General features: G+C 35.5%; 1 protein-coding gene across 4 annotated transcripts; it reads left to right on the top strand.

The window, feature by feature from the left end:
• Window positions 1–310: 310 nt before the first annotated feature.
• LOC123564687 (uncharacterized) lies at window positions 311–25,796 on the top strand. Of its 4 annotated transcripts, none has more exons than XM_045358431.2 (5): window positions 311–411; window positions 10,389–10,469; window positions 14,122–14,304; window positions 15,415–15,555; window positions 16,150–25,796. In XM_045358431.2, exons 2-5 carry the CDS (start codon window positions 10,412–10,414, stop codon window positions 16,368–16,370), a joined length of 603 nt encoding a protein of 200 aa, XP_045214366.2. In that variant the 5' UTR covers window positions 311–411; window positions 10,389–10,411; the 3' UTR covers window positions 16,371–25,796. The 4 variants fall into 4 exon arrangements, with proteins under 4 accessions (XP_045214366.2, XP_053393324.1, XP_045214367.2 ...); XM_053537349.1 differs by lacking the exon at window positions 311–411 and adding an exon at window positions 484–1,601; XM_045358432.2 differs by lacking the exon at window positions 311–411 and adding an exon at window positions 5,024–5,079.

Here is a 25,796-nt window from a genome sequence, read left to right as displayed (position 1 = left end):
AATTGCAAATTAATTAGTGTTTAAGGTCGAATACCTAGGAAATTACAAATTAATTAGTGTTTATTATGCAGAATCTCTACTACATTCTATAGTAAATCTAAGGTCAGGCGGGATAATGTTTACCCTTTATTTCACCAGCGCCCTCTGTGGAGATAACCAGAGGTAACTCTGTTCTTATTATCCCCATTAAAGGGAAGGGGTGGAGACGTAGCTTAGTAAAACTTCACTATCTCTCTTCTTTCAAATATATCAGTGTACCTGAGACGACGGGTAATGTAGGTGTAGATGGATGGAGTGACAATGACGATGTAACATTTCATATTCGTTCTTAGGAAGAAGAAGAAAACAACTTTATTAAATTTTATCATTTTTGATAACATTTCCCTGCAGATTTATTGAAAATTATAACAGGTACTATATTAAACACGTTTTAATGAATTTTCCATATTACTTCGAGACATTTCGATTTTGAATGTGTATTATACAAGATTACAATTGTATACCAGTATCAGGATTGCACAAATTTCGGATGAATATATCTGATAAATGTTGATGTGCATTTTTGAAACGTTTTTGGCACAGAGGTGTATGATTATAAAATACTGTCCCATTTTGATTTACAATCCACCAAGTTTTAGTAGAGTTATGCCCCCTTTTTGACATAAGATTTGGTTGTCCATTCAATAACGAATTAGGGACAATACGGACCATGGGACAACCCGGACCAGACAACCCGGACCATACTGGGGACAACCCGGACCATGTTCGAGGACGACCCGGACCACGTTTTAGGACGACCCGGACCATAAATATAATAATATATATGTGAGAAATATTCATTGTCAGTAAACTTCATTTACCGACAAACGTTTTGGAGGATCTTATCGTGGACGACCAAGACCATCATTTAATGAAGTTTAGTAATCCTTTAACTGTCATCAAAATTGTCAAGTGTGTCTATTAAACATGATTATTGAAATAATTGCAATTTTGTTTGCCTTTTCATGTAGGTGCAACATACGTATCTTTAATCATATGTTAATTGAGATACTTACCTTTTCATGTTTTAAATGTGTGACATACGTATCTTTAATCAAACGTTAATTGAGATACTTACCTTTTTATGTTTTAAATGTGTGACATACGTGCCTTTAATCATACGTTTATTGAGATACATAAAATGTGATAATGCTTATTACCAAATAAAATGTGATAATGCAACAATGTTAGTCTTTCATCTTTTAAAATGTGTAACATACATGTTTTATTCCTTTTTCGTGAGTAATATTTGGTAAATGAGAGGGAGATATATAAAAGCCACACAATCCATTTATTCCATACTTGCTTTTTATCAGTATTCTCTGACTTTCCTTCAGTGTGCTATATTTTAACTTGGATTATTTGCTTAGTGTTATACTAGTATTTTGTTTAATTGTGGATTATTAAAAAACGTGCTTGTGTTCTGTACTTTGTTATTTGTGTCTGTGTATGGTGTAAGTTATGGCGGAAAACTGTCTTTTGTGATAAATTAGTGCGCTCTCGACAGCAGGCAGTGTCTTGTGACGTATGCACAAAGTGGCAGCATCGCACGTGTAACACGGGTAAGTTTGTTTTAATTCGATATAGGTAATAATATGATATTAAAGACTATTCATTTATATTAATTAAGACTTACGAAGAAATACACATTTCCGTATTAAACAGTGATGTGTTAATATCTAATCCATTAATATAGGGTTGTTTATTATTAGTTGATTGACCAAATTCACCTACTGTAATACTTTAACTCACCTGTACTATCACGGCATTACTAAAAAGCACACGTGACCAGAGGTGATAATTCAATTATTGATGTTGTGGTATTAACGGGGTATAGTTCAATTAGCGTTATTAACGAGGTGATAATTCAATCAACCTATGTTGCGTATTAAAGCGGTGATAATCACAGATTTTTGTTTGTGAAAAAATTGCAGCTGTATTGTTTATTAAAGTCTCACCAAAGTACACAAATCAATATTAACGACATGATAAAATTATATAATAAACATGTAATTTGCATAACACAGTTTATGACATGTAATGCCAATAAAGTTATGTTAAATACATGAACTTTGTCACTCTTTAGTGCAGTTATAAGAGACTACTTAAACATATTATTTAATGATAACTGATGAGAAACTGTGAATAATGATTTGCTCAAAACGGGATGGAATTTGAAGTCGCACTTTGTTGAAGTCTTAACCAAATTAAGTTTCTAAACATGGTACGAGTTGACCAAAAACTTTGGTCCGGGTCGTCCATAGTATATGGTCCGTGTCGTCCATAATATGGTCCGGGTCGTCTACAAAATGAGCCTGTAAGTTAACTTTAATAAAAATGAGCAATGTTAGTAATAGACATTATTAGTAATTCTGAAACTTAAAAAACATGTATTTGGTACAAAATAGTGGCCTAGAACTTTACAAAATACAGCTCAGTTCGTTCTGAAACGTGGTCCGGGTTGTCCCAAATATGGTCAGGGTTGGCTGGTCCGTATTGTCCCATGGTCCGTATTGTCCCAGTACCTCAATAACTATTGAACAGATGAATGGATAGAATTTAAGGAAATTTGCACAAGATCAAGGCAGATTTTTGACGTCTCAGTTAAAACTGTCAGCCTTTTGGCAAACTAAATAATACCTGCAGTACTATTGGAAATAAAAACTCATTTTACAGTTGTAAAATGTCTGTTAAGAACCAGCTTTTTAGAATTACATGACTGTGTAAAACTAAAATGATTACAGGTCTAAAAATGAATTCGTGAAAATTGGGGAAAAAATGCCAGTAATTTTTTTTTTTTTTTTTTTTGATTTTTTCAAAACAACCTGTGTTTTTCTTTTAGGGAAAAAAAATACTGCACGATAAATGCCAAAAAGGGGATATTTATCAAAATTCAAAACCTAGTCATTAGAATTTCACGTTGACAGGCACATAACTAGTTTGCAAGAACTGATGCCAATGTACTTATGAAATTGACACCTGATGAGAAGTAAACACAGCATGACAAAATTATCAATCTATAACAGCTGCACAAACTTTCAAAGTGTAAATTTGAAGGGGGTAATTGGGGTTTAAAATTATATGAATGCAGACGTTCATGAAATTTTTCACTATGCATGTTACAGAAAGTTTTTTTTAATTCCAAGGGAAAAATACAATCTTATTTATTAGAAGATATGACAGTTTTAGGGGAAAATATAGCCATTTTGGCAAGGGGAAACAGCCTACATTAAGCTGTAAAAAAGCAAAAAAGCCACCTTGTGTCATGACAAAAGGCAATAATTGAAGGCATTTTAACACTTATCATGTTGGACATGATTGATTCTGCCTTTGCAACCAGTGTAGATCATGTTCAGCCTGCACATCCATGCAGTCTATCTTTTTGGTAAGCACCCCTTTTAACAGTTAATGGTATGGTCCATAGAAATTTAGCAGGGTAAGGGTTAAATGGTATCATTTTATGTTTGATCATCTAAATTCGAAATGTTTAAAATTCTGAAAACATTGGTGACTTAATACTGAAAAACCAATTGCTGTGATTTGAGGCATATGAATAATCTGAAGTCATGCAGAATGATAATGTTACATATAGTAGAGATAGTACCTGTTTTATTTTCAAGTCATAGATGTGAAGTTAAAAAGCTTTGAAATGAAGGCAAATGTCCATATATTTCTCAAAAACAGATATATTGACAATATTTTAACCAGAAGCATATAGTATTGAGCATACTGGTATAATATTTTCATAAAAGAACAAAATTATGTGATTAAGGAAATGTAACTCTTCTTGAACATGAGAGCAAAATCATCAAAGGGACATAATATATTGAATATTTTCTATTTGGGTGTATTTCATTTAACATTCAGCAGTGATCTGGATTGCTATTAAGTAATGACCCATGATACTGTTTGCTAAAAATGTAGAACATCTGGAACAGTCTGATAACCTACAAATTCATGATGTAACAGAATGCAAATATTTCAGCTCTGACCGGGTCTCGAACCAAGGACCTCTGACACAAAAGGCAGACACTCTACCACTTCTCTATAACAGCAGCAGCTATAGCTAGGCAGTTTAAGAAATTAAGTGCACCGACTAAATAACGTGAACTAGAACAATTTCGTGACAATAACATGTTTGGTGTACTCTGGATTAGCAGCGTATTTGGTTTGTTACCTAACAGCAATTTTCTTGTAAAAAAATATGATCTAGTTTTGCCAACATTCTAATTGGTCAAAACTGCCCAAATATCTCTGGCATGTTTGTTTGAGTATGAACTTACTAACTGGTAGTACCCGTGAAATATAACTTACATCGAATATTTTATATTTGCCCTTTTAGCAGCAGGCGAACGGCAAAGACAGCGGGCCTTGTCAAAATTTAAGCACTAATTTTACAAGTTTTGACAAGATTTCAATTGATAGGAAATTACAGTTACAAACTACATTTTGTAAATACCTTTCTGCATTGCACGAAACCAGTAGATTTCACTGTCAATCAGTATTAAGATTAAGATCAACTGTCATTCATTCATTCCAGTGATTCAAAGACAGAGTCCATTGTTTACATTTTTACTCGTAACTGGTGCATTTGTAAAAACCACTTTATTTGCAAAAATCAGAGTACACAAAGAGCTCAAGTACAGTCTCTACATTTAGCACAAAAAGCCTTCATATCTATTTCATACTCTTGAACTGAAGGCATACATGTGAACTGGCCCATTTAGTGCTGTGTAATAATGAACACATTGCTTTATTCTTACAAAACAATTAATTATAGTTAGAAAATACTTTACTTTTACAAACTTTTACATTGCCTGTTTTTTTGTGCAGAACTGTGAAATAATTCAAATGCAGAAAAAGGTTTAATTAAAGTCAGACTTGGCTTTGATCTATATATTCTTCTTGTCGTAACTTGTGTGAAAGAATCAGTTTATATTATAGTTGATATTGCCAGTTTATATAACAATACAATATTTTCACCAAGTATGCACCTACTTAGCATGGATATGAAAATACAGTCACCAATCATTTTGCCATGTAAGTTACTTTAAGTTAGGTTTTAGATTTCAATGTAGGCTTAAAATAGGGAATAGAAATATGTTTGAATTTTAAGGTGAACAGTTTTCGATAATCGAATGATATAATCACTAAATTTTAAATCTATGTGTAGTGGCAGACATATCTTCATTTCATTGAGTTGTACTGGGTATAAATATTTCAGTGACCAAGCTTATTATAAGTGTTTAGATCTACGGATCACAGGGTTGCGAGTTTGATCCCCGGACAAGGCCTGTGTTCTCCGTATTTGAAAAAAAGACATTGTGTCTGAAATAATTTGTCCTCCACCTCTGATTCATGTGGGGAAGTTGGCAGTTACTTGTGGAGAACAGGTTTGTACTGGTACAGATTCCAGGAACACTGGTTAGGTTAACTGTCTGCTATTACATAACTGAAATACTGTTGAAAAATGGCATTAAACCCAAAACAAACAAACATTCTAAAAAGTATTTGATTGTTTTTTTCTGAACAGAAATTTGAAATTGACCAATAGTAAGACTGCATTCCAAGACTAGCCTCCAAACTTACTTCAGTAGCCTTGGACCCAAAGTAAACCAGTCTTCTAACTTAGATTGATCAATATAATGAAACAATAACTATATTTGAAACATGATAGTTTCCATAGACGTTATGTTTATATTGTAAACACCTAAAAGCAAACAGCTGTTGCAGTATAAAGTAGATATATTGATTGATGGATTATAAAACATTTACAAAACATGATAGGGAGTCAACAGCATGTTTAAAGACATAACAATTTAACAATTTATACTAAGTGTATGAATTACAAATACCTTTTAAAGCCAGAAGTAAAGCTACAACACTAGAACATGTTTCTTTGGACTGATATAGGAATGGTGAGGTGTGAGGTCCTTAGATAATTGGGGCAACCTTCTACAGATTTCGTCATGGCCTTACTATTGAACCTTACTGTACTGTATACAAAAAGCACATTCTGAATGGGAGGTTGTTTTTGAGTGTGGAATGCTTGATGGGTGCTGTGTAGTTAAGGGGATACTAACTTGTTCACAGTCATGGACAGAATACTGTTTAAAACAATAGATTAGTAGAAAAACAGGTATAATTTCATCAAAATCAAAGCAAGAGTTATGGGACCTATGGCATTTAAATGTATTACCATGGCAAAGAAATGTGTGAGGTTTTACATGGCTGTGTACAAAAAGAGGCATGATTTCCTCGAAATGAAAGCATGAGTAAAAAAAATTGGTCATTTAGTTGGTATTATCAGGGGAAAGGCATGTATGAAGTTTCATTTATTTGTACCGGTAATGAGTAACAACTGAGATATGAGCTTGCTGAGAATGATTAACAAGGTGTCCAGACACAACACTGATGCTTGGGGGATCTCAGTAGCTCTGGTGACTTGTCATTGCGAGCTTAGAAATGTTATGGAAATTAAAAGTATGCCAAGCTGTTTGTGTAACCTAGTAGTGTGCATGAATTCTAACTGAGAGAAATACACAAATTATGTCTCCCCACCACTGGGGGAGACATATTGTTTTTGCCCTGTCCATCTGTCACACTTCATTTCTGATCAATAACTGGAGAACCATTTGACCTAGAACCTTCAAACTTCATAGGGTGGCAGGGCTTATTGAATAGACAACATCTATTGTTTTTGGGGTCACTCCATGAAAGGGCAAGGTCACAGGGGCCTGAACATGGAAAACCATTTCCGATCAATAACTTGAGAACCACCTGACCCAGAATGTTGAAACTTCATAGGATGTTGGATATGCAGAGTAGATGACCCCTATTGATTTAGGGATCACTCCATTAAAAGTCAAGGTCACAGTAACCAAACATGGCAATCCATTTCTGGTCAGTAACTTGAGAACCATTTGACCTAGAACCTTCAAACTTCATAGGGTGATAGTGCTTACAGAGTAGATGACCGCTATTAGTTTTGGGATTACTAGATCAAAGGTCAAGGTCACAAGGGCCTGAACATGGAAAACCGTTTCTGACCAGTAACTCAAAGAACTACCTGACCCAGAACATTAAAACTTCATAGGATGATTGGACAACTGGTGCAGATGACCCCTAATGATTTTTGGGTCACTTGATCAAAGGTCAAGGTCACAGGAACCAGAACATGGAAAACGGTTTCTCATCAATAACTTAAGAACCATTTGACCCAGAACCTTCAAACTTTATAGAATGATAGGACTATCAGAGTAGGTGACCCTTATAATTTTTCGGGTCATTTGATCTAAGGTCAGGGTCACATGGGCCTGAACATGGAACACCCTTTCCGATCAATATTAACTTGAGATTCACTTGACTCAGAATGTTGAAACTTCATCATGTTCATAGGATGATTGGATGTGCAGAGTAGATGACCCATATTGATTTTAGCGTCACTTGATCAAAGGTGAAGGTCACAGGAGTCTGAACATGGAAAATGGTTTCTGATCAATAATTTGAGAACCACTTGACCCAGAATGTTGAAACTTCAAAAGATGATTGGACATGCCATGTAGCGTATCCCTATTGTAGCCAACCGTTAGTGTCTCTTTGACTTTCGCTCCTGTCCCCTATTGACTTCTTGCCTACTACGACTATGCATTGGGGTAGACATGTGTTTTTCTACAAAAGCATCTTCTAGTTTGAATTGTCGTTCTCCAAATGTCTTTCATTATTGGCAGTTATTCACCTCTGCAATAGTAATTGCAACTGAATTGTCAATAATTCTGTCTGTCTGTTGTATGTGAATTAACAATCAGATGTAAAATGTGCATGAACAGTTGGAATTTGTGGATGATCATTTATTATTGTGTGTAGTTTGGACTCATAGGTTTTACTGCAACTACTTCTCATTTGACTGTCTTTTCAACTTAGTTCTGTTAGTTTGTTTATAATGGCTTTGTGATAAAGTGTACTAGTGCAAGTAAAACTAATACAGGGAAATTACAGTGAGCAAACATTTTTTTACTATCTAATTTATACAAGTAATGGTTTGGTACAATAAAATTATTTCCGTATCAGGACACAGTGAATAAGGTGACATTAAAATCGGAATTCACAGGAATGTTTTGGTCTTGTCAGAAAAGGAGTACCGGTACTTTTCCAGTAGACAAAAAAGAAATTACTTTTTATGCCCCCGAAGAGAGGCATATTAGTTTTCAACAGTCCGTCCGTTCGTCACATCAATGTCCGTTAGTTTGTCACACCAATGTTAACTTTTTGCATGAAGGCACTTTACTCGCGAACCACTGCACCCAGGACCTTCAAACTTCACGTGCTGGTAGTACTTATTGAGTACACGATCCTTACTGACTTTGGGGTCACCAGGTCAAAGGTCAAGGTCACAGGGGCTAATGTTAACTTTTTGCATGAAGGCTCTTTACTCGCAAACCACTGCACCCAGGACCTTCAAACTTCACATGCTGATAGTACTTATTGAGTACACAACCCCTACTGACTTTGGGGTCACCAGGTCAAAGGTCAAGGTCACACTGGCCAATGTGAACTTTTTGCATGAAGGCTCTTTACTCGTGAACCACTGCACCCAGGACCTTCAAACTTCACTTGCTGGTAGTACTACTTAAGTACATGACCCCTACTGACCTTGGGGTCACCAGGTCAAAGGTCAAGGTCACAGGGGCCAATGTTAACTTTTTGCATGAAGGCACTTTACTCGCGAACCACTGCACCCAGGACCTTCAAACTTCACCTGCGGGTAGTTCTTATTGAGTACATGACCCCTACTGACTTTGGGGTCTAAGGTCAAGGTCACAGGGGCCAGTGTTAACTTTTTGCATGAAAGCATTTTACTTGTGAACCACTGCACCCAGGACCTTCAGACTTCACATGCTATTTGTACTTATTGAGTACACGACCCCTACTGACTTTGGGGTCACCAGGTCAAAGGTCAAGGTCACAGGGGCCAATGTTAACTTTTTGCATGAAGGCTCCTTACTCGCGAACCACTGCACCCAGGACCTTCAAACTTCACATGCTGATAATACTGAGTACACAACCCTTATTGACTTTGGGGTCACCAGGTCAAAGGTCAAGGCGCTGCGGCGGGGGCATTTGTCACCATTAGTGACAGCTCTTTTTTGGATACAAGTATTAAAGGACTGCATGTTGTTCACTTTAAAATGTTGCAAGATTTTGTTTTAGACAGAATATTGACATTTTTGATTTTCTACATAGATACTTTCCGGTAGGCTTTCAAATTGAACATTGGAGATTAAAGGTATTCATTTAAGTCTCTTACAGGTGTTTCACCTTAAAGAGGACTGACTTAGGGTTTGTTCCTTGCTTTTCATTCCATCCATCACTTTGTCCGTCGTTCTGTCTGTGCATCAATCAGTCTGTTTGTCTGTATGTCACAAAATATAGATCCTGTATTGACTTTAAAAGTTCAAGAAAAAATGCATGTCTTGCAATTTAGTTTATATATAAACCATGGGGTTCCTATGGCATCAATTTTCTTATAGGAGACATTGATTGTTTCACAGTAGTCTTGCTCTTTGTGTATATTCACCAACTTGAAAGCTTTTTCCCTTAGTATAAAGCTACCTCCTGTAAATGGAAGCATACTCAAAGCAAAAAAAAATGTTTTTTTCCCAATTCTGATTCTCAAATTCCCAAATGACTTTTAGCTTTTAGGGTTTATGTTGTTTTACATCGTTTTACTGCTGTGTAAGCTTTCTTGTGTATTTAGATTAAGTAAACAACAAGTACCGTTGAATTAAGAAATAATTTATAGCAAAAGAGTGTTTTAACACTATTTATGCATGATGGGTGGTTATACGTTGGGCTACGCCCTCGTGAAATTATTTGAACGACGTATTACCACCCGAGTGTATAAATAGTGTTAAAGCACGCTTGTGCTATAAATTAAATCGATTCTAATATGCCCTTAATCTCAAACACTAGATAAAATATAGAAGTGCTCTTTCTTGGTCGCAACAAGAACTTTGGCGTCACTGCACGTAAACGTGACGTCATTCTAGCGTAAGAGTGTTTTAACAGAGACAAGCATATTAAAATATTTATTAAGATGCCATTCCAAAGATATCAAAAAATTATCTTTATATAAATCATGGTAAGTTTCAGCTTTTTCCCAATTTAATGACATTTTCCCAATTTAACCGGCATTTGTGGCATTCCCAAATTGATGAAAAAACCCTGTTCACAGTCCCTTACATTGGAGTGAGAACTCTTCAGACCCTGAAATGAAATAATATAAATGTATTAATATTCATTTTTTGTATGTAACAAGTTTTACTGTACCCTTATTAAATAGATTTCAGATAAATTTATTTGATACCATGCTATGACAACTTGCCAGATGGGGAAAGAGAAAAAAGACAAGAAGGCCTTGGGAGATTTAGGTAAGTTTCATTATACTTGGAATAATAGTATACCAATACTAATACCTTATACCACTTTTAATGAAACAAAATTTATAGGAAGCAGGAGCAGTTCTTGTAGTCCGGTATTTCAAGACTGCCAAATTTTAGAGGAATCCAAAAAATTTCCAACATTGAATGTATGTAAACTAACCAAAGATTTGATCTGTAGCTTTTTACATTCCAGATAATTCTTTCATATTTTTTGGATAAAATTGATATTCTTTGTAAAGCAGCTTCTCTTTCAAGCTGTTGCACATCAACTAATTACTTCTGTTTCTCATTTAAAGGTATATGGGACGATCAATTCAGTATGTGACAGTAGATGTACAGTATATTGAGTTTGATGATCTTTTACTGTCTTACCCTGAAATTGGAGTAAAACACCTAACAAATTGTCTAGAAAAGGAGTGCTCGATCATTATTTATGAATGTTAAATGTCAGAAATTTACACATTGAACAGCTCATGTACTATCATTCTGTTTGTAGCTCACCTGTCACAAAGTGACAAGGTGAGCTTTTGTGATCGTGCGGCGTCAGTCGTCCATGCGTCCAGGCATAAACTTTTGCTTGTGACCACTCTAGAGGTAACATTTTTCACGGGATCTTTATGAAAGTTGGTCAGAATGTTCATCTTGATGATATCTAGGTCAAGTTCGAAACTGGGTCATGTGCGGTCCAAAACTAGGTCAGTAGGTCTAAAAATAGAAAATCCTTGTGACCTCCCTAGAAGCGATATTTTTCAATGGATCGTGTTGAAAATTGGTCAGAATGTTCACCTTGATGATATCTAGGTCAAGTTTGAAACTGGGTCACGTGCGGTCAAAAACTAGGTCAGTAGGTCTAAAAATAGAGAAACCTTGTGACCTCTCTAGAGGCCATATTTTTCAATGGATCTTCATGAAAATTGGTCAGAATATTCACCTTGATGATATCTAGTTCAAGTTCGAAACTTGGTCACGTGCCATCAAAAACTAGGTCATTAGGTCAAATAATAGAAAAACCTTGTGACTTCTCTAGAGGCGATATTTATCATGGGATCTGTATGAAAGTTGGTCTGAATATTCATCTTGATGATATCTAGGTCAAGTTCGAAACTGGGTCAACTGCGATCAAACACTAGGTCAGTAGGTCTAAAAATAGAAAAACCTTGTGACCTCCCTAGAGGCCATAGTTTTCAATGTATCTTCATGAAAATTGGTCATAATGTTCACCTTGACATATCTAGGTCAAGTTCGAAACTGGGTCACGTGCGGTCAAAAACTAGGTCAGTAGGTCTAAAAATAGAAAAACCTTGTGACCTCTTTAGAGTCTATACTTTTCAATGGATCTTCATGAAAATTGATCAGAATGTTCACTTTGATGATATCTAGTTCAAGTTCGAAACTGGGTCATGTGCCATCAAAAACTAGGTCAGTAGGTCAAATAATAGAAAAACCTTGTGACCTCTCTAGAGGCGATATTTTTTTTATGGGATCTGTATGAAAGTTGGTCTGAATATTCATCTTGATGATGTCTAGGTCAAGTTCGAAACTGGGTCAACTGCGGTCAAAAACTAGTTCAGTAGGTCTACGTCGTCCGTGTGTCCATGCGTAAACTTTTGCTTGTGACCACTCTAGATGTCACATTTTTCATGGGATCTTTATGAAAGTTGGTCAGAATGTTCATCTTGATGACATCTAGGTCAAGTTCGAAACTGGGTCATGTGCGGTCCAAAACTAGGTCAGTAGGTCTAAAAATAGAACTTTTGCTTGTGACCACTTTAGACGTCACATTTTTCATGGGATCTTTATGAAAGTTGGTCAGAATGTTCATCTTGATGGTATCTAGATCAGGTTCGAAACTGGGTCATGTACGGTCCAAAACTAGGTTAGTAGGTATAAAAATAGAAAATCCTTGTGACCTCCCTAGAGGCCATATTTTTCAATGGATCTTCATGAAAATTGGTCAGAATGTTCACCTTGATGATATCTAGATCAAGTTCGAAACTGGGTCATGTGCGGTCAAAAACTAGGTCAGTAGGTCTGAAAATAGTGAAACTACTTGGTGGTTTTCAGTGAAACTTAGCCACAATGAACTGGGTTCGTTGTGTGTGGACATGTGAGCGATTCAGGATGAGCATGGTCCTCTTGTTCTTGAATAAATTTGGTAATGACCTTTCCTAGAATATTTTTAATTTGAAACCAGCACCATTTCAAGCATATTATTTGACAGTATGCAAATATAAAGAATAAGAAAAAATACACTATACATCAGATAAAATTTGTCTGACATCAGATTCTGAGCAAATACATTGCATGTTTCACTTACCGGTATACAGTATCCTATTTATGGTAGGTATAGGTCAAGAATGGAAAACTTAAAGTCACTGTTTTCAACAAAGAGTTTCTGAATCTTTAATGGGATAATATTTCTTACATACTTACAGGTTACTATATCTGTATTGAGAAATATGCACAAGTTCTGCAGCGGAATTAGTGCGACTTTAGAAGCGCAATATTATTCCGCAAAAGAACAAGTTTATATATCTCAATGCAAATCTAATAATCTTTTACTCTTCTACACTAGTAATCATTATACAAATTTGTTCTTAAGCATGTGTTAAATTGAAAATATCTTCATTTAAGAAATTTTAAATGCAACGATACACATGAAACTGACGTCACAGATGACGTCACTCGCCCAGTATGAAATTTGAACATCAGTATGGAAAAATATTGATGTTTCAGGTTCCGTTTTAATTTAACGGAGTTTATAATTCAATATGTTATAATTTAAGATCTTTCCTTTGGGAGAAGGGATGGTGACTTAGGGATTAAACCTATTGCCCCTGACTGCTGTGGGTTTAAGCCATTCTTTGGTCATCATGTGTGGAAGCCATTTATTGAATGGTTGCATAAAGTGGTTCTACTTGATCTGTGTATATGAATCCCTATTAGGCCTCAGTCAGGCAGCAGCATGTCAGTATATGTGATTGGCTGTTTAACTTTTACCCTGCTAAATTTTTAAAATGGATTGGCCCATTATTCAGTTCAGGCAGTACCACTTATTAAAACTCAAAGGGGTGTTTACTGAAAATTTACTGACTGAATAGTGATCAGTGCAGACCATGATCAGCCTGCGCAGAAGTAAAGGCTGATCTTAGTCTGCACTGGTCACAAAGGCAGAATCACTTGCCGCCAGCAGGCTAAAGGTTAAAAAGAATAGGACTTATATCAAGGTTCTACCTATGTATGGATAGGCAGAATCTAGCATATTCCTCCACCACTCAAAGCTCCAAGGTCGCGTAATGACCTGAACTGCATCATTGTGACACCATAATGTATTTGTTTTAGATTGACAGTAAATTGATACAAAAACCTGTTATATTAGTTCAGAGACTATATTGAACCATCAGAGATGGATCTCATTTAAACTGTTTTCATTTCTGTAAGATACATATTAAAATTTATATTGACTTATTTTATTGTGACCAATCAGACATTGTAATGTTGTCTGTCAGCTTATACCGATACTCCAAAATTTTAATATGACAACATTTTAGATTCATTACTCGAACAGTTGCAATAAAAGTACACCATCAATGACCTGTATGACAATATTCATGCTTAAGGAGAGATTTTGTGTTTACAGGTAGTTTTAAGACTAAAGACACTTTAAGAGAAGAAGATATAGAGCTTACAACACAGGTCAATGACATAGAGAGAAGGTATAAGGAAATATACAAAGCAGTACATGAGCTGGACCAGACATATCAGTCATGTAAAGAAAACTTTGCTCTGCAGAGATATGGGAACCTGAAGGATATGATAAAAGGTAAGGTTTTCATAGGAGAAGAATAGATTGATTTATTATTCTATTATATGTGTAAGCTTATTTATAGTTGCCGTTGGTAACCGATATGGGCAACTTCTGCAGAAGACTGTTAATAGTTGTAGTGGGAATATAGTGCAAGATTTAGAAGACTCTAGAATTGTTGAACATTCCAGGATTTTTAGTGTGCCAGGTTGGAAGCAACCATACACACAACTTTATTCAAATGATAGTTATTTTGGAGGAGCTAGGGATCAAAGTAATGGCCCCTGATTCCGTGGTCAGTGTTAACTACGATTATGCCCACCATGTATTTACTCCGCTACAGGTTCAGAATTTAAAAACTTAAATTGGAGACCAGTTCTAAAAATGCAGTTTTGCTGATGGTTCTTTTCAGGGTTGTGTTTCAACAGGACCGGTTAGATACTAAAGTTTTTATTATGGTCTCCAAACCCTGACTATCAATTTCTGACTGCCATTAGACAATGTCATGATAAACAGTTTTTATAACCTACAGACAGAAAGCAGACATCGAAAACTATAGTTTTAATGATTACATGTTTTGGTTCTAACATTTTGGCAAAGCTATTTGTAAAATGAAGACAGGTCAAACTACCTTGTGATTTAACTTCAGAAATAGTTGAAAACATGGAAGTGGTTATGGCAGCAGTCAAGCCAGTCGTAATGACTTCATAGATTATCAGACCAATACAGATGTATTAAATGTATATTATTACAGGGTTTGCACAGGCCTTCAAGATGTTATTCATTAACAAAGACTAAAATCTAAAAGAACTACCTGAATTTTAAGAACAGACTGCTTGAATTTTAGCCAACCTCCTTGAATAATGGTGTGTTAACAACTTTCTTTTAATGGAAAAAATACATTTAAAAAAGAAATAGATAATTTGAAAAAATAATGATATTTAGTTCTGTTATGATCCACTGTGCACCAGTAGCAGTCATAAAAGACAGCATTTTATCACAGTTTACACAGAATGAATACAGGCCAGAAATGCCAGAACACTGAATGTATGTAGTTGAAGCACAGTAAGATAATGATGTTGATGATGATGATGATGATGATTATGTTGATATTGATGTATATTCCAGCATGTGTGACAGATGAGGTAATGGAGAAAGCTGCAAGGTATTCAACTGCAGGTGCAGCAGAGGAGAAAGGCAAGGCAGTATCATTAATGAAAGCTGCTAGACAGTGGTCAGTGGGGGTCTCTGATGCATCTGCTAGAGATGGTACGTAGTGATAAAAATATCAATTGTAGAGCTGTGCCTACAAAACAAAAAGTAACAAACAAAAAGTCGCTAAGCAAAGGTATTTGAGGATTACAAAAGAAATTGCAATGGTGTGTAGTTATTCGATTTTTATCTTCTACATGTACCATTGTAATTGGACATGGGGTTTGACTGTCTGTATCATTTCCTATTTTGTGTTCCAAATTGACTGCATAATGTGCATGTGTTCTACATAATGTCCTCTTGTCAAGCTTTGATTTCAGTACAGTTAAGAACATGGCTAGTTACAGTGTACGAAATATGGGAGGGTATGTCACTTTTAAATTTGTGTCCTGTGGAAGATAGATTTTCTTCTTGCCAGTGTCACCAAGTTTTAGTTTCTAATAGTTGGTTGTGGAGAATGGCATATACTAGCATAAAACAAAGAATAAGGGATACGTGTATTATGTAAAAAAAATTGCTGTTACAAAATTGTTAAAGTTGCCTTATTGGAACTGCATATATTTTAAGTATTCCTCAAAGACTTGTGTAACATTTTCACTTGATGAAAGAAAAATTTTCATAAAGAGTTAAAGCCATTTGTTATCTTTACAGAAGTGTCAAAACTGCATAAGGCAGAAATTGTTAAAGACATTGAAGAAAAAAAGAAACGTAAAGAAAAAGGTGAAAGAAGATTTCTACGCCTACATAACAGATTAGAGAAATTGAAGAAAGATTATGAAGACTCTAAACAACACATTCCAACGAAACGATACATGGTCATGAAGGAAATGATAAAACCATTAATAAGGGACGAAATGCTTAAAGTTGAATGATTGCAGCATATTAGGGAACTCAGTCTACTTACACTGTATTATATAGTCATTTTAAGTATTGCTTGCCAAAATTATTAGCTGTTAAATTTTGATAAGAGGCTGAGTTTCTAGTGTCCAAGTTTTAAAACTGAATTTTTGAACAAGTCCCTAAAGTTATGCACTGAAATTTCTGATCAGATGACGGAGTTTGAGACCAGTTTTAAAATACAGTTGTATAATCCTTTCACCCCTACATAACAGTTTTAGTCCCCTACAGGTGGCAGTAAATCATATTCAGGACAATTTTCCATCTATTACCATTTTTGGAATTTTTATCCCAACGAAATAGCCTAAAGATTGAAATGAAATTGAAAAAAAAAATGATTTCACCTTACAGTAAGCCATATTAACTCTCAACCTTCCTCTATATGTGCAATATATGTATTTTTAGTTCACCTCTTATCAGTTGTCCATCGTTAGCAATTTTACCTGGACATCTAGTCATGGACTGCTGTCAAGTTTGTTTCATTCAGTTTTTAGCTCACCTAAGCACGAAGTGCTCAAAGGTGAGCTTTAGTGATCGCCCTGTGTCCGTCGTCTGTTGTCGTCCCTCGTCCATCGTCAACAATTTGACTGTTAACACTCTAGAGGTCACATTTTTGGCCCAATCTTAATGAAACTTGGTCAGAATGTTACTCTCAATAAAATCTTGGACAAGTTCAATATTGGGTTATCTTTGGTCAAAAACTAGGTCACCAGGTCAAATCAAAGGAAAAGCTTGTTAACACTCTAGAGGTCACAATTTTGGCCCAATCTTAATGAAACTTGGTCAAAATGTTACCCTCAATAAAATCTTGGAAGAGTTTGATATTGGGTCATCTGGGGTCAAAAACTAGGTCACCAGGTCAAATCAAAGGAAAAGCTTGTTAACACTCTAGAGGCCATATTTATGACTGTATCTTCATGAAACTTGGTCAGAATGTTAAACTTGATGATCTATCGGACAGGTTTGAATCTGGGTCATGTTGGGTCAAAAACTAGGTCACCAGGTCAAATCAAAGGAAAAGCTAGTTAACACTTTAGAGGCCACATTTATGACCGTATCTTAATGAAACTTGGTCAGAATGTTAATCTTGATGATCTTTAGGTCAAGTTTAAATCTGGGTCAGGTGGGGTCAAAAACTAGGTCACTAGGTCATATCAAAGGAAAAGCTTGTTAACACTCTAGAGGCCACATTTATGACTGTATCTTCATGAAACTTAGTCAGAATGTTAAACTTGATGATCTTTAGGTCAAGTTCGAATCTGGGTCATGTTGGGTCAAAAACTAGGTCACGGGGTCAGATCAAAGGAATAGCTAGTTAACACTTTAGAGGCCACATTTATGACCATATCTTAATGAATTTTGGTCAGAATGTTTATCTTGATGATCTCAAGGTCAGTAGGTCAGGTGAGCGATACAGGGCCTTCATGGCCCTCTTGTTATATCATGACAAGGAAAACATGACTGTACACATAATTCCTTGGAAGGTAAAGCATGGCCAACTTATATACCATGCTTTTAAAACTCAAAAAGGTCTCTTGTTGGGCTTTAGAAACATGCTGTTTTATGAAATAAAATTTATTTTATGTTTTTCGGTGGTTTATCGAAATATAACGGTGAATTATATCCTGATAAACTCACTGGCCACTCAGTGAAAATTATCAAATCTGATACCCGGATTAACGTCAAAAAGTTTACCGAGCGTACTGAAAGCCGGAAACAATATGACGATGACGTCGTTAAAATGACGTCATCTTTGCGATGCTTCCTGATAAAATTTCCCGCAAATTTCGACATTTTATTGAAACAAACACAACAACAGTAGAGTTTTAGACATAAAATAAACAGAAAAATTGTTGGTATCGATGTAATATCACGGTAATTTCACTCGTGAACACCAAAAGTTGTTATTTTCACTCGTGGCTGCGCCACTCGTGAAAATATCACTTTTGGTGCCCACTCGGTGAAATTATAACGTGATATTACACCGAAACCAACAATTATCCTCTATGTATTTTTAGCTCGACTATTTGAAGAATAGTCTAGCTATTCTACTCACCCTGGCGTCGGCATCGGCGTCACGCCTTGGTTAAGTTTTTGCATGCAAGTACATACAGCCATCAATTAAAGGCATATAGCTTTGAAACTTATTTTTTCTTTTTCTAGGTCAATTACCAACCTCTCTGGGTCAAGTCCCATAACTCTGACATGTATTTTGAGCAAATTATGCCCCCTTTTGGACTTAAATTTTGGTTAAAGTTTTACATGCAAGTTACTATCTCCAAAACTAATGCAGATATTGATTTGAAACTTCACATGTGTCTTCGGGGTTATAAAACTAGTTGATAGCAGCAAGTCCCATAACTCTGACTTTCATTTTGGGCAAATTATGCCCCCTTTTTGGACTTAGCAAATTCTGGTTAAAGTTTTGCGTGCAAGTACATACAGCTATTTCTAAAAGGCATATAGATTTGAAACTTACTTTTTCTTTTACTAGATCAATTACCAACCTCACTGGGTCAAGACCCATAACTCTGACATGTTTTTGAGCAAATTATGCCCCCTTTTAGACTTAGAAAATTTTGGTTAAAGTTTTACATGCAAGTTATTATCTCCAAAACTAATGCAGATATTGATTTGAAACTTCACATGTGTCTTCGGGGTTATAAAACTAGTTGATAGCAGCAAGTCCCATAACTCTGACCTTCATTTTGGCCAAATTATGCCCCCTTTTGGACTTAGCAAATTCTGGTTAAAGTTTTGCGTGCAAGTACATACAGCTATTTCTAAAAGGCATATAGATTTGAAACTTATTTTTTCTTTTTCTAGATCAATTACCAACCTCACTGGATCAAGTTCCATAACTCTGGCATGTATTTTGGGCAAATTATGCCCTCTTTTGGACTTTGAAAATTCTGGTTAAAGTTTTACATGCAAGTTTCTATCTCCAAAACTAATGCAGATATTGAATTGAAACTTCACATGTGCCTTCGGGGTTATAAAACTAGTTGATAGCAGCAAGTCCCATATTAACTGATATGCATTTTGGTCAAATTATTCCCCCTTTTGAACTTACAACTCCTTTGATATTTAACCTTTTTGGGTAATATTTTCCTGCTTCTGGGACAATATTTCGAATAGTCGAGCTTGGCTGTCTTACGGACAGCTCTTGTTGAATTTGGTAGTTTAAAACCTGGGTTTTTTTGTGCGAACTAGTAACGTTTAACTTAGATTTCCTTAAACATGTTAAATGGGCTTGTGTAATGGAATGTTTTATCTATTATTGCTCATTTTTGTTGTAGTTTTAGAGGAACATCCTGATATTCTTGTTTAGATTATGCTTAATTGTGACCCAGAGGGTGATATAGTGGTAGCAGTGATATATTAATATTGTATTGAATATAGCAAATTGGGTTTAGCTAATTGCTGTTAAAACTAACAGGTGCTTGTAACTGAAATTCTTGTTAGGTTACTGGCAAAAACTTACCTCAAATACAGGCAGTAGTATTGGACATAGCATAAAAGGCCAGTTTGTTTTGTCTGTAATTGAAAGATTATATGGGTTTAGGGGAATGGTTTAAATAATGAATTCAAAAGCAATCAAAGTATTTTGGTGGTTTAGCAATTCCTAATACCACCATTATAGGTCTATTATATAGAGTGATGTGAAATATAGGTGGTACCATCAAATATTTAAGAGAAATCAAGGGGAAAAGGTGGAAAAGACAGTAATTATTAATTGTTCAGATAATTTTACACATTTTTTGTCCATCCTACACTGAGTACTACTGCTTTTAGATTTAGTATTACATAAGGAATACATTTAGAGTAAACTTGTATCTACATATTAATGTTGGTGCTCCTTTTGATAGTGCAACAATATATATATATATCATATATTTGTAAAGGTATTTTGTCTTATATAATGACATTTTTGCTGATGTGCCATTGTAACTTTAGCAGAGCAGTTATGGCTGTACTACTTATTTTGTATTTAACATGTTTACATATTTTCTAGCTCATTTTATTTGCAGGTAATATGATAATAATCTCATAACTGTTTTATCTAAGTGGGATAATTGTAGCTTAGATATGTATATGTAAGGTATTTTTGATTCTGAGTTTTGCATATCTTATTTTTAACATTCCTTTAGTTATAATTGCAGTTTTTAGTTTGATAAGCAAAAAAGTGCTGTTTTTTTTAATTGTATATTTAAAGATAGTTTATTTTAATGTATATGTTACTAAAAAACAATACCGGTGTAACAGGAAAATTCCACCCAGCCCCTCGTACCCCAGGAAGTATATCCCTCAGGTGTAGATTTCATAGCAAATATTCCCCCTGGAGTTCATTTTTGCCCATATCCTGAATGTATTGCCCCTCCCTTTTTTATTGAGCCCACTTGCACCGAGCTTGACTTAGTTGTGTTGGTGTGCTGTAAAAAACAAATAAATAAACAAATAATTGTGAAAATGTCTGTTTGGTGTATGTAGGTGTATATGTGTGTGTGTGTGCATTTGGTACAATAATGCCTGTGTGCATCTGTCAGATCTTGTCCAGACTAACTTCGAGATGTACAAGCAATATTTTTATTTGTCAGATATGTTTGCTTTAGTGAGATAGCATGTCAAGTGCAAGACCCATATCTCTACTCCGCAAGACAAGGTAATGCTAGAGGGTAAAGGAAAGACATACAGACAAATGCATTGTCACTTACTAATTATGAGAAGGAGGCTAAATTTCCATTGTTGGCAGAAGATGTCTTAGAAATTTGTTCAAGAGAAGGGAGGAATATTTTCTGTTACACTGATAACCCTCATAACTCCATTTCTACCCATTCCCCTTTTTCTAACCCCTACCCCCACCAACTTCACCCCCTTTCACCATCCTCTACCTCACAGATGTTTTATATTCCCCACACTAACTTTTATCACATTGTTTCTTAGATGCCCTCGTAGGCCCCTGAGCCACTCTCACCAAATTTCGCCCTTCCCTCCTATTCCAATGTTTTTTAACATTTCGTCATGCCCCATGCCCCACATCCCCCATTACAACTCCTTCTCGCACTTACTTATATTTTAAAATAATAATATCTCAGTAAACTCTTTCAGATAGTCATGTCCTCTGCTTATGTTATTGAATAAAAGCGTACCCGTTAAAGACATGATTATGCTCACCCTTGCAGGAATACTTTGGGTGATTATTCACCTTACCCAGGGATAATCACCCGATGACAAAGAGCTGCAAAGTACAAGGCAGAATCACACTCTAAACACATTTATCCAAAAAAATTAAAACATAGAAATCATTTAGAGTTTGCAACTGATTTGTTATGTAAAATCAAGGGTATTTCATTTATTATGCAATGGATTTCAAAGGGTGTTTTTTTTATATTTGTGTGCCTTTGTGTTTTTTATAGATTCTTAAGAGCTGCCCTTGCCTGTCCATCTGTCTGACTGTCTGACTTTTTGTCATATCTCAAAATGTATTTGTGCCAGAGTCACAAAACCTCGCAGGATTGTCATTCAGTGTATAAAGTTGTGCACCTGGTGTTTGAATCGGGATTTCACACAACCAGACCAGAGTTATGACCCTTGACTTAATCAAAAATATGCATAGAAATGCATATCAAAAGAGTAAGAAAACCTCGCAGAATTGTATTTCAACATCTGAAGTTGTGTTCTGTTTAGGATTTCACTCAGGCAGGCCAGATTTATAGTTAACAAGCTTAAAATATTTTGTTGCCTATATCTTAGAAATATTTCACCAAGAGTTGTGAAACCATGTACAGTGACTAGAAGTGGGGGCACCAGTGTCCTATTGACACAGATCTCGTTAAAAAGTGACTGCATTTCTATATTTGCTAGGTTGAAAATGATTTGAACAATAATAGATACTTGAGATCAAATTATCACCATTTGAAACCTTAGTTTTGCTAGTTGTTGAATTGTTTTTGTTTAAGAATATTTTTTAGTTAGAGACAAGTTGCTCAGATAAGTAATAATTATTGTCTTTATTTTTTGGTTAAATCCTGTTTTTGTTATTCATTATTTTTTGTTGTGTAAGCCAATGATTCCATTTCCGTTTGTTTTTGTTTCTTAACACTCATGGACTTTCTAGTTGTTTTTTAAGACATAGAAAGGTTATTAATTCTGTTTTGATATAGATCTGCTGAAGTAAATTACAGGGTCGTCCGAAAAATAGTTTTCACATTTATTAATGATTATACATGTGTATTCATATACTTGCTTAATACCATATTGTTTTAATATATAATCTGCAAAAGGCCTTTCATTAATATGCTAAACATATCTGCATTTGGTGCTTTATAACCGCTGCTGTGATGGGAAGTAATAGATCTGCATTGCTAGGCTATGTATATGATCCACTGAGGCATCCCAGACCATCCCAAGCACCTCAGAAGTGTCAAAATCCTAATTTTAGGATCACTTTAAATAGGGACCTATCATATCCATAAAAATCAGCAAACCATTCTACACTCGTAGATTTTAAAGAAATGTCAGAAGTGTCAAAAACGTTATTAAAATAAGGAATGAATGGGAACCTGTCAACCTCCATATCATAACAAATTGTCAAAAAGTGCCAAATTCTTCATAAGAAACCTATGAATGGGGCTCGATACACAAGAATAATAAAAATCAACAAAAGCGTCACGGCCGTTCTGTTAAGACCAATGGATACCCACATAGTGTCTTAACTATGATTAAATGACCACTGAACCTAATGATGTAATTTAAAGACTATGGTATTAAGATTGTCAAGCGGACAGAGCTCTGCAAATCAGTACATCAAAGAGCAGGTTTGGCAAAAACCTAATAAATGAACACATTTCAGATGCAAACATTTGTTTATGTCAATATTTTGTCGAAGCTTTGAAAATGAGAGCTTCGTCCATGATAATATATCATACCAAGATGTAGATATTCTTACGTCATGACAAGAAAAAGGTTTAATTACTTTTCACTCAGGCTGGATATATTCACTTTAAGGTGAACTCCGGGTATGCAGACAAAGATTTTTGTTACATATATTTTTTTGCGCGTGAAAATAACTGTCAAGTTTAATCCTTAAAAAATTCTGAATATATTTGCATATCTTCGGCATGAAGGTTGGTCTGGAATGGTTCAGTGGAATACTATGTGTAAAGTACTTAAATATAACTCATAACTGTTTTTAGCTCGACTTTTCGAAGAAAATGTAGAGCTATTGCCCTCGCCCCAGCGTCGGCATCGCCGTTGATTAAAGTTTTGGATAAAGTCAAATATCTCTGTTACTATCAGAGCTATTGACTTGAAACTTAAAATAGTTATTTACTATCACAGTCTACACCAGGAGAAACATTCCCCACAACTCTGATTTTTGATTTTGACAGATTTATGCCCCTTTTTAGCTCACCAGAGCACAAGGTGCTCAAGGTGAGCTATTGTGACTGGTCATTGTCTGTCGTCAGTCGTGCGTCGTCCTTCGTCCATCAACATTTGCCTTGTGAACACTCTAGAGGCAACATTTGTGACCCTATCTTTCTGAAACTTGGTCAGAATGTTAGTCTTGATGATCTCTAGGTCAAGTTCGGAACTGGGCCATGTGGGATCAAAAACTAGGTCAGTAGGTCAGATCAAAGGAAAAGATTGTGAACACTCTAGAGACCACATTTTTGACCACATCTTTCTGAAACTTGGTCAGAATGTTTGTCTTGATGATCTCTAGGTTAAGTTCGAAACTGGGTCATGTTGGGTCAAAAACTAGGTCAGTAGTTCAGATCAATGGAAAAGCTTGTGAACACTCTAGAGACTACATTTTTGTCCCAATCTTTATGAAACATGGTCCGAACGTTAGTCTTGATGATATCTAGGTCAAGTTCGAAACTGGGTCATGAGGGGTCAAAAACTAGGTCAGTAATCAGATCAAAGGAAAAGCTTGTGAACACTCTAGAGACCACATTTGTGACCTAATCTTTATGAAACTTGGTCAGAACGTTTGTCTTGATGATCTCTAGGTCAGATTCGAAACTGTGTCATGTGGGGTCAAAAACTAGGTCAGTACATCAGATCAAAGGAAAAGCTTGTGAACACTCTAGAGACCACATTTGTGACCCAATCTTTACGAAACTTGATCAGTATGTTAGTATTGATGATCTCTAGGTCGAGTTTGAATCTGGGTCATGTTGGGTCAAAAACTAGGTCAGTAGGTCAGATCAGTGGAAAAGCTTGTGACACTCTAGCGGTCACAGTTGTGACCCAATATTTATGAAACTTAGAAAGTTTGGCTTGATGATTTGTAGGTCAGGTTTGAATCTGGGTCATGTGGGGTCAAAAACTAGGTCACCTGGTCAAATCAAAGGAAAAGCTTGTGAACACTTTAGAGGCCTCATTTTTGTCTCAATCTTTATGAAACTGGGTCAGAATGTTTGTCTTAATCATTTCTAGGTCAAGTTTGAATCTGGGTAATGTGGGGTCAAAAACTAGGTCACTAGGCCAGATCAAAGGAAAATCTTTTCAACACTTTAGGGACAGTTTAAGTTTGAAACTCATGAGAATTAGTCAGAATGTTTGTTTTGATAATCTATAGGTAAAGTTCGAATCTTGGTCATGTGGGGTCAAAAACTAGGTGACCAGTCAAATCAAAGGAAAAGCTTGTGAACACTCTAGAGGCCACAGTTGTAACCAAATCTTTGAAATTTAGTAGGAATGTTTGTCTTGATGATCTTTAGGTCAAATTCAACTCTTGGTCACGTGGGATCAAAAACTAGGTCAGTAGGCCAGATCAACTCTGGTGAGCGATGTATAGGACCATCATGGCCCTCTTGTTAACTAGAATTGTTTTGTTAATTTTTTTGATAAAGTCAAATATCTCTGTTACTGTCAAAGCTTTTGACATGAAACTTGAAATAGTTATTTACTATCACAGTCTACACCAGGAGAAACATCTCCATAACTCTGATTTGAATTTTGACAGATTTATGCCCCTTTCTAACATAGATATTTTGGTTAAAGTTTTTGATAAAGTCAAATATCTCTGTTACTATCAATGCTTTTGACTTGAAACTTAAAGTAGTTATTTACTATCAAAGTCTACACCAGGAGAAACAATCTCCATAACTCTTATTGAATTTTTACAGAGTTATGCCCCTTTTTAACTTAGAACAATATCTCTATTACTATCAAAGCTATTGACTTGAAACTTAAAATAGTTATTTATCAAAAACTACACCATAAGCAACAGTCCTCATAACTCTGATTAGAGTTTTGACAGATTTATGCCCCTTTTACTGGCAAAGCTCTAATTCAGAGTCAAGCACTGAGAAAAGTCAAGCGTGCTGTCTTACGGACAGCTCTTGTTTGTTTTGTTTTAACTGGCATGTTAATAAAGTTAATCAAACTAG

This window comes from Mercenaria mercenaria, chromosome 2, assembly GCF_021730395.1.
Source record: "Mercenaria mercenaria strain notata chromosome 2, MADL_Memer_1, whole genome shotgun sequence".
Lineage (NCBI taxonomy): Eukaryota > Metazoa > Mollusca > Bivalvia > Venerida > Veneridae > Mercenaria > Mercenaria mercenaria.
Note: the sequence above shows the minus strand (reverse complement) of the source record. Positions and strands in the feature narration are given on the sequence as shown.